The 10,477-nt window shown below is 61.2% G+C and overlaps 1 protein-coding gene across 1 annotated transcript; it reads left to right on the top strand.

Annotated features, from left to right (window-relative positions):
• Window positions 1-7,926: 7,926 nt before the first annotated feature.
• LOC122320605 (melanoma-associated antigen E1-like) lies at window positions 7,927-9,219 on the top strand. Its single transcript, XM_043208790.1, has one exon. It carries the CDS (start codon window positions 7,927-7,929, stop codon window positions 9,217-9,219), a length of 1,293 nt encoding a protein of 430 aa, XP_043064725.1.
• The last annotated feature ends 1,258 nt before the right edge of the window (window positions 9,220-10,477 follow it).

Genomic DNA, 10,477 nt, shown 5'->3' with positions numbered 1-10,477 from the left:
GCGGCAGACGAAAGAGGACGCCTATAGCCTGCACGAAAGCAGCGTAAGGGCCGCTGCCGCAGTCGACGGCAGCAGCGAGGGCTTCGAGCAGCCTTCGCTGTTCGCCGATCGTGGAGTTAGATTTTGACCATCGGAGTGAACGGAGTTAGTTTTTGACCATCAGAGTGGACGGTTGGATTTTGGCAAGCAGAGTGAACGGACGTGAGTGGATGGCGACAAGGATAAAAGGACACGTGGACATGGAGTCCCTCCGATAAGACGGGTGAGCCGGCCGCGGGCCAGCCCTACGGGGTGGCCAGCACGTGCGCAGGGAACTAGGGACCCTCAGGCATTAAGGAATTATGAATAAAGTTGTAAGAAAACCACAATTAACCATAGTCTTCTCTCTCCCAAGTCCTCCTTCCCCTTTCCCCTCCATACCTATGAGCACCGGCCGTCGGGTGACGGGGCCGGCATGCTGACTCCCGGGTGACGGGAGCAGCCGCTCAAATCCCGTATCTAGGAGCACCGGCCGTCGGGTGACGGGGCCGGCATGCTGACCCCCGGGTGACGGGGGCAGCCGCTCATAACCTGTACTGAGGAGCACCGATCCACGGATGACGGGATCGGTCGCTCAAAACCCCCCCTCCCTCGTAGTTCGAGCACCGGCCGTCGGGTGACGGGGCCGGCATACTGATCCACGGGTGACGGGATCAGTCGCTCACTACATCCTTTCCTTGAGCACCAGCACCCGGGTGACGGGGCTGGCAAGTCGACTCCCGGGTGACGGGATCGACGGCTCGTAACCCTCCGCCCCCTAACAGGGCTCCGGCACCCGGTTGACGGGGCCGGATAAGCCGATCCACGGGTGACGGGATCGGTCGCCCTGGGCCTGCCCTGGTCCGCCGGCCGCCCGGGTGACGGGCCGACGGCATAACCACGGCACGCAACCCAAACTTTCCCCCCTCAAACCCACGCCCAATTAGGGAACCCGCCTCCTTGTCCTGTCTGTCTCCGTAAATATAAATTATTTCTGTAGGGGACCCTGGATAGACTGAGTATTTATCCTGGCCCGTGATTAGCATCCTTACAGATGGCGCCCGAGCAGGGACTAGACAGGATATCGTAAGGACATTTTAATCCTTCGTGGCATAAAAACCCACCAGAAGAAAAATAGGGTCGAAATTAGGTAAAAATCTGAGGTTAGGGACGAAAGTTAGGGAAAACACGTTTTTTGGACGGAAAGAAAAGGAATAGGGAAAAAAATTACGAGAGAGAGAGAAATGTCGTAGCACGCGGCAGAAAAGTACAGCCATACGGGAGAGAACAGATAGAAGGAGAGATGGAGAGAAAGAGAGTCGCCAAATTTAAGCCACGTGGACGCCGCAGCCGGCAACCACGCGATTAGGAAAATTTAGTTCCCTTGCGCACTACTGGTCCCTTCACAAAATGGGACGCCCGACGCCGGCAAAGCCGAGAAGTATATAGGTCGCCAGCCGACACACATCGACAACAGTCGATCATCAGAGCTACAAGAGAACAGTCGATCATCAGAGCTATAAGAGGACACATCGATCCGCCGGATCACTCAAGGACCACAAGGATACACACCACGCCAAGGACATCAAGGATACACATCCTCTCAAGGATACTCAAGGATACACATCGCCGCTCCTGCACCATAGCCAGGACAATCAAGGATACACAGGACTACAAGGACACACAGGACACACATCAAGCAACATGGGAATTTCTTGGATCTCATACAGGAAGAAGCACGAGCTCGAGGCTATTCTTCTCGATCTCGGTCTGGAGCAGAACGGCACGGTCGAGGAACAGCGAGCCCGACTGTACGCGTTCGCCAGGCAACCGGAGCACTCCGAGGACACTCTGATCCGGCTTGGGGAGTTGGAACGCAAGTACACCCCTTCCGGAGACATCAAACCACCGTCGCCGATACCCCCTACCAGGAGAAGGTACCCAGCAGCAACCACACGCTGGCTGTACCACGCAGCACTTCCCCGTCCCCAGGGACGCGAGGAAAATCGGAGGGCACCGCACGCGCCAGTGCATCCCAGTCCGACACAGGCGTCTACGCGATGGTGGTCGACAAGGCGACCAAATGGGGATTGTCTTTCGACGGCACTTCCGATCCGCTCAGCTTCGTGGAGCATATCGAAGAACGAGCGGATACCTACCGGATCGACCGGAAGTATTTGTCGCACGCTATCACCGTCCTCCTGACTGGCCGGGCGGAGAGCTGGTTCCGAACCAGTGATCTGCAGGGACGCACCTGGACCGAAGTCCGCCGGGAATTCTTGGAATTTTTCCTGCCGCCCCGGTACTACCAACGCCTCGACGACGAAATCCGCACTCACTTCCAGAAAGTGAACGAGCCGTTCAAGGAGTACCTGGTGGATCTTCGTCTCCAGATGCGCCGCGCTGGATTCTCGCCGGAGCAGGAATTAGAACGAGTCTACGAGAACATGCTGCCCGAGTACCAGTTGTTTACCCGCCGCCAGGATTTCAAGACGTTGACCGAGCTCACACATTTGGTGGTCAACTACGAAGTCGCCCGCAGCCGCGGAGGCCGACCCGTCCGTGGATACCCGTCGGCAAACGCAGACGCCGAGTATCCACCCCAGAGCAGGAACGCACGACCTAGGGCGAACCCTGTTCACACACCGCAGGTGCCACGCCCTGGGAACGCGACCAACGACGCCGCCAGCCGAGGCACCGGAGGAAACTCCACCCAAGGGGCCACGCCCACCAGGTCAACCGACCCCCGCACCACCTGCCGAAACTGCGGCCAGGCTGGTCACTACGCCACGGAATGCCGGAACCAGAGGACCATGTTCTGCTGGGACTGCGGTCGCCAAGGCATACGCACTATCGAGTGCTGCAGGAACCAGACGCCGGGAAACGGGCAAGGGCCTCGAGTATCAGGGAGCCACTCGAGGAACCCACCGAACTCCCACACCCAGTAACCAACGCCATCCAACAGGATCGGAACCGTATCCGCGCACAGGTCACGGTCGAGGGACGACCACTCACCGCCACCTTGGATACGGGGGCCTCGCATAGCTTTATAAGCGAGCGCCTGGCAAGGGCACTCCACGACGGGAAGAACCATCGTGCCGTGCGAACGCGGGTGAAGTTAGCAGACGGAACCGGCAGGGAGCTCACGCAGGCCCTGCGAATCACGATCCAGCTGGGAAAGGCTCGGGTCAGCGTCTCCGCCCTCATCATGGCGGATGTGCTGGACGACCTTCTACTCGGGATGGATTTCCTGTGTTACGGAGGAGCCACACTACAGTGTGGGGGCTTGACCCTCAACTCGAGCCACCCATTCCTGACCAACCCACGAGGACCAGCTCGCCGACACCAACCGGGAGCAAACAAGCCGCTCCACGAGCGCACATCGAAGCCGCCACCCAGGCGCACTCACCGGCCGCCGCAACACAGGCGCAGCCCCAAGCCGCCACCCAGGCGCACCCCGAAGCCGCCATCCAGGCGCAAACACAAGCCGCCCCACGGGCGCACAAACGTGCCGCCACGCCGGCGTACACACCCGGCACCCAGGCGCACATCGAAGCCGCCACGCAGGCGCATTCCTCAGCCGCCACCCAGGCGCAAACACAAGCCGCCCCACGGGCGCACAAACGTGCCACCACGCCGGCGCATACACCCGGCATCCAGGTGCACTCCAAAGCCGCTCCACGAGCGCAAAAACAAGCCGCCACTCAGGCGCAGGTTCAAGCCGCTCCACGAGCGCAAAAACAAGCCGCCACACAGGTGCACCCCGAAGCCGCCACCCAGGCGCACTCCAAAGCCGCTCCACGAGCGCACATCGACGCCGCCACACGGGCGCACTCCAAAGCCGCCACACGGGCGCACACCGAAGCCGCCACCAAGGCGCAAACACAAGCCGCCACACGGGCGCACACTGAAGCCGCCACACGGGCGCAACCCCAAGCCGCCACACGGGCGCAAACACCAGCCGCCCCACGGGCACACGCATCAGCCGTCGCAACGCAGGCGCACCCCTCAGCCGCCACGCAGGCGCAAACTCAAGCCGCCACACCGGCGCAAACACAAGCCGCCCCACGGACGACGGCACAAGCCGCCACACAGGCGCACCCTCGGGCAGACTCATCAGCCACCCAGGGGCACTCACCGCAACGCCCTGACGCGCCACGCAGCGCCAGGCACCCCAACGTGCGCACGGTCCCAAGCTGGGCCGGAGCGCTACCTCCGCCTGATCCAGTAGCGGTTCAGCGAAACCCATTTCGCAAAGGGGCCAAGAGGGTCCGCTTCAGCGATTTGGAACCACCACCTCCATCCTGCGGTATCGCTGACGCTGACTACGACATCGAGGAGGAACCGAGAGCCAGAGGCCACGAGGACAACTACCCGGAGCCCTGGATCAGGGAGTTTCTCGAACGAAAACTGTCCCGCTTCAACAGCATCGCCAACGTCTCCCACATCGCCGAGCACAAGATCGTGATGCGCCACGATCGCCCTATTAAGCAACGCTATCATCCACGGAATCCCGCGATGAGGGCCGTCATCGACCAACAGATCGACGAGCTTATCCGCGATGGACGCATAGAGCCTTCCAAGAGCCCCCATAGCGCGCCGATAGTCATCGCGGCAAAGAAGAATGGAGAGGCCAGGATGTGCATCGACTACAGACAGCTAAACGAGAACTCGATCCCCGACGCTTATCCGCTGCCGCGGATCCACCACATCTTGGAGCGGCTGCGAAACGCCCGCTATATATCGACGTTGGACCTGAAGAACGGGTACTGGCAGATCCCAGTCGCCCCGGACAGCCGCGAATGCACCGCATTCACCGTCCCGGGCCGCGGACTATTTCACTGGAAGGTGATGCCTTTCGGGCTTCACTCGGCGCCGGCCACATTCCAACGGGCGCTGGACACCGTCATCGGCCCCGACATGGAACCACACGCTTTCGCCTACTTGGACGACATCATCGTCGTCGGCGCCACTCTCTCCGAGCACGTGCGGAATCTACGCGAGGTATTTCGACGGCTTCGAGAGGCCAATCTCCGCCTCAACCGAGACAAGTGCCAGTTTTTCCAGCGGAGCATAAAATATCTTGGCCATGTAATCAGCGAGGCCGGGATACAGACCGACCCCGACAAGGTCGCTGCCATCCGGGAACTGAAGGAGCTTCGCCGATGCCTCGGCATAGCGTCTTGGTACAGACGCTTTGTGCCAAACTTCGCGGACGTGGTCGAACCAATGACCTCGCTACTCAAGAAGGATCAAAGCTGGGGATGGACCGAGAAGCAGAAACAGGCGTTCCAGAAGTTGAAGGACCTGCTCACAGAGGCACCAATTCTGGCGTGCCCAGATTTCGAAGAGAAATTTGTACTCCAAACCGACGCAAGCGAATACGGCGTGGGAGCCGTACTCACCCAGACTATCGACCAACAGGAGCGCGTAATCGCTTACGCTAGCCGCCGGCTAAACACCGCCGAGCGCAACTATTCTGTTACGGAAAAGGAATGCCTCGCTATAGTATGGGCCATCCGTAAGATGCGCTGCTATCTCGAAGGATACCGTTTCGAGGTGCTGACCGACCACCACTCGCTAAAGTGGTTGAACTCCATCGACAACCCCACGGGCAGGATCGCTCGGTGGGCATTGGAGTTGCAGCAGTTCCAGTATGACGTGACATACCGACGCGGAACCCAGAATCTGGTCGCGGATGCACTATCGCGCCAGCCACTGGCCACCATGCAGCAGGCACAAGTTCAGGACATCAACTGTAAGTGGATCACGAAAATGCTACACAGGACCCGACAGGAGCCGGCCAAGTATCCAGACTTTCGAGAGGAGAACGGGCAACTTTACAGACGCATCGGGCTGCGCCCGGAGGATGAGGAATACACCCCCTGGAAACTATGCGTGGGCACTAACGACCGCGCAAGAGTGCTGACGGAATGCCACGACCACCCCACCGCAGGCCACCTGGGCGTGCGGAAGACAAGCACACGAGTCGCCCAGAAGTACTACTGGCCCGGATTATTTCGAGAAGTGGCCAAATACGTACGCCGATGCACAAGCTGTCAGAAGTTTAAGGTAAGCCAAGAAAAACCGGCCGGGAAAATGTTCACCCGCCAGGTCGACGAACCTTTCCACATACTATGTGCGGACTTCGTTGGACCCCTCCCACGATCCAAGCTAGGGAACACAGTCCTATTGGTGTTCCTCGACTCATTCAGCAAGTGGGTGGAACTCGTCCCACTGCGACGAGCCACGGTACCATATCTCGAACGAGCGTTTAGAGAACGGATCCTGAGTCGATTCGGAGTCCCGAAGACTCTGGTCTGTGACAACGGAACTCAGTTCACCAGCCGGGATTTCCGGACATTTTGCAAATCACTAGGAATGGAACTGCAGTATACTGCGCCCTACACGCCCCGTCAAAATCCTACGGAGAGGGCCAACAGGACCGTGAAAACCATGATCGCGCAATACCTGGGCGACGCGCCGCAGAACACCTGGGATCAACTCCTGCCAGAAATCTCGCTGGCCGTCAACGGTAGCGTGTCGGACACAACGGGATTCAGCCCCGCCTTTCTGGTACAAGGCCGGGAACCACGCCTACCCAATGCACTTTACGACGAAGTCACCCCGGGACGAGGAACCGCCCTGATTCCCCCCAGCGGAGAGGAGCGAGCAGCTGCACAGCATATTTAAAGTGGCCCGCGACAACGCCGAACGTGCCACGGCCGAGCAAGGCCGGCACTACAATTTACGACGACGGGAGTGGAAGCCACCATTGGGCTCCCTCGTTCTCGCCCGCCATCATGTGCTATCAAACGCCGCCGAGGGCTTCGCGGCCAAACTGGCTGCGAAATATGAAGGCCCGTTCCGAGTGATCAAGTTCCTCTCGCCGAACATCGTCCGGCTGCAAGATATCGGGAGCCGCCGTCGCCGCACGGCCAGCATAAACAACCTAAAAGCATATCACCAAAGCAACGCGGACGACGACGAACATCAGAACGAGGATAGCCTCAGCATCACCGCAGCCCATGACGACCACGACGACCACGACGCCCGTGATCAGTCCAGAAGCCTCCACTCTGGCATCGGCTCTGATCCTAAGGAGCTATAGGAGCGCAGGAGCTTAGGATAGGCGCCACCCTCAAGCAGGCTAAAAGAGGGGTGGACTCTACTAATACGTTTGTTTATTTTCATAGATCCCAAATATTCGTTATTGGAATTGCCAGATCGACCGAAAAGCAACTTCGATACGTACGGGCAGCGCGCTATCGGATATCGATAAAGATAGCGCGATCTTCGCTCTGCAGACCCACGCGTTCAAACCTACAAATTGTGAGACGCAAAAGCTAAAAACATGCCGAGAGATAGGAACACGAATTCGCAGCGCCGCCATTCGCGCCATTCAGAGGACGAACCACGTCGCCGCCATCGCCACCATCGCCACCGCCGCGATCGCCCGGCTAATCAGGACCCAGGTGAGCGCCCAAACACCGCGGCTTCCGCCACGACGATGCCCGCATTAGAGGGACTGCACCTGGCAGCCAACGCCACCAGCCCCAGGCGCAACTCGCGGCCACCGACGCCGACAAGCACGGTCGCCGCCGACACGGGGCGCCCACCGCGTCCGCCATCGGCCGCGCCCGATGCCACCGGATCCACCCCACCAGCGACCACCGCCGACAGCGACGCCCAGCCGTCGCCCGCGATCAGCCCCACATGGTGCGAAGGGCTGACCTACGAGGACGTGGTGGCCTCTATTTTTGAGGCAGAAGAAGAGCCGGACCCAGCCATCCCCTCGGTCCCCGCCTCGCCGACCCCCGTGGCCCGCTGGGCGCAATTTATGAGGAGGTCTCCGATGCTGAGGTGGTGACTCTCAGCTCGGACGACGACGAGCCACGGGGCGCGGCGATGGACACAGTTGTCCTTCTCGACGAGGAGGAGACCGTGCCGTGGGTACCGCCCCACCGAGAAACACCACCACCCTCATACGAGGAGCTTTTCGGGCCGGGCCCGTACCCGGAGCCCGACCCTCCAGCATCAGCCGGGGTCAGCACCGCTGCCACCATGGCGGTGCGGGCCACCGGCGCCGCTGCCACGGGCACACCCAGGCCCGCACCCAGTGCCACCGACGCCAAGGAGCAGGCCACGCCCACGCTCACCGCCGCCGACGACACCGCCGACGCGGCAACCGTCCGGGCAGGAGCCAGCACCCCCACGGGGGATGACTTGCTCGCGCTCCTGCTGGGGAAGCTGGCCGCGTCCCCCGACGGACCCACCACGTCCGCCGCATCCCAGCAGCGGGAGGCAGTCCGGGCCGCGGTCCGAACAATAATGGCCACGATCCCCACGGCGGAAGCCACTGCTCAACCCGACGCAGCCGCTGGATCGACCGCCGGCATCCCACCGGCCGCCACTGCTCAATCCGACGCAGCCGCCGGATCGGCCGCCGGCATCCCACCGGCCGCCACTGCTCCACCCGACGCAGCCGCCGGATCGGCCGCCGGCATCCCACCGGCCGCCACTGCTCAATCCGACGCAGCCGCCGGATCGGCCGCCGGCATCCCGCCGGCCGCCACTGTTCAACCCGACGCAGCCGCCGGATCGGCCGCCGGCATCCCGCCGGCCGCCATGGCTCAACTAGACGCCGCCACCCAAGCGGCCGCCCAACCGGACGCCGCCGCCACGGCGCGCGCCCCGACGCCGCCTGACGGCACCGCGGCCACTGCAGCCGTAGCTGCCGTCCTGCCGTCCAGGCCCGTGCGGCGGGTGAGGCCTATGCCGGCCACCGACCAGCAGCGCTGGCGTGGCCGCCAGCCTTTGGCCAACCCCGAAGGCGAACCAGTCGGCCGCCCAGGCATCCTCCGCCGACCGGCCCCATGGCCCATGGAGGAGGCCAGTACTGACGAGGAATTAGGAGAGGACGCCGAGGAAGACGAGGAGGACGCCGACTCGGAGGAGGAGCTTCCCCCGGTGGATCCCCTGCCTCCAAACGCCCAGGTCCGCGCCCTCGACGGATGGGTTACCGAAGACGGGTGGGTACCCATCGCCCTCCTGCGTAGTATAGACGGGCATCTGCGCCAGCCGAGACGCCGGGAGGTGCGCTACCTGGAGGAGGTAGCCGGCATCCGCTATCGCATCCAGATCTCGACCAGCGGCCGGGTAAAGGTCTTCCCGCACCCCCGAGGAAGGGATGGGGTGTGAGGTAACCCTCACAAGGGCCCCCCCCTCCCCCTCATGTACATAGTAGTTAGGCGTAATTTATAAGGTAGAGTATAAGGTAGAACTATAAGGTTTAGGGTAAGGACGACCAAGACCCACGGAGGGCACCCCTTTTGTAATATTAAGGCCCATGAAGGGCATCCCGCTTTCCCTCAGTTAGACCCCGAGGGGACAATCACTTTTGAGTTGGGGTGTGGTGCGCCCCAGTACGGGCCACATCCCCGGCCACGCCGAGGATCACATCATCAACACGCAAAACCACATCAGCAACACGCAAAACCACATTCAGCAACACGCGCATCAGCAACACGCACATCAGCAACACGCACATCAGCAACACGCACATCAGCAACATCCACGTCAGCAACATCCACGTCAGCAACATCCACGTCAGCAACATCCACAACCACGCCAGCAACATCTCCATCTCTCCAAACTTGAGCCCTCGGCAGAACCGACGGCCGGGTCCGGAGAGACACGGAAAAGAAGAGGAACGCACGATCGCGTAAGAGACGCGGGTGCGGGAGGCGGCAGACGAAAGAGGACGCCTATAGCCTGCACGAAAGCAGCGTAAGGGCCGCTGCCGCAGTCGACGGCAGCAGCGAGGGCTTCGAGCAGCCTTCGCTGTTCGCCGATCGTGGAGTTAGATTTTGACCATCGGAGTGAACGGAGTTAGTTTTTGACCATCAGAGTGGACGGTTGGATTTTGGCAAGCAGAGTGAACGGACGTGAGTGGATGGCGACAAGGATAAAAGGACACGTGGACATGGAGTCCCTCCGATAAGACGGGTGAGCCGGCCGCGGTCCAGCCCTACGGGGTGGCCAGCACGTGCGCAGGGAACTAGGGACCCTCAGGCATTAAGGAATTATGAATAAAGTTGTAAGAAAACCACAATTAACCATAGTCTTCTCTCTCCCAAGTCCTCCTTCCCCTTTCCCCTCCATACCTATGAGCACCGGCCGTCGGGTGACGGGGCCGGCATGCTGACTCCCGGGTGACGGGAGCAGCCGCTCAAATCCCGTATCTAGGAGCACCGGCCGTCGGGTGACGGGGCCGGCATGCTGACCCCCGGGTGACGGGGGCAGCCGCTCATAACCTGTACTGAGGAGCACCGATCCACGGATGACGGGATCGGTCGCTCAAAACCCCCCTCCCTCGTAGTTCGAGCACCGGCCGTCGGGTGACGGGGCCGGCATACTGATCCACGGGTGACGGGATCAGTCGCTCACTACATCCTTT

This window comes from Drosophila ficusphila, unplaced genomic scaffold (assembly GCF_018152265.1).
Source record: "Drosophila ficusphila isolate 14025-0441.05 unplaced genomic scaffold, ASM1815226v1 contig_64, whole genome shotgun sequence".
NCBI lineage: Eukaryota > Metazoa > Arthropoda > Insecta > Diptera > Drosophilidae > Drosophila > Drosophila ficusphila.
This window is presented reverse-complemented; position numbering and strand designations above follow the sequence as displayed.

Excerpts from the sequence above, each read along its gene's own strand:
- LOC122320605 (XM_043208790.1), top strand. The coding sequence starts at position 7,927 with ATGGACACAGTTGTCCTTCTCGACGAGGAGGAGACCGTGCCGTGGGTA.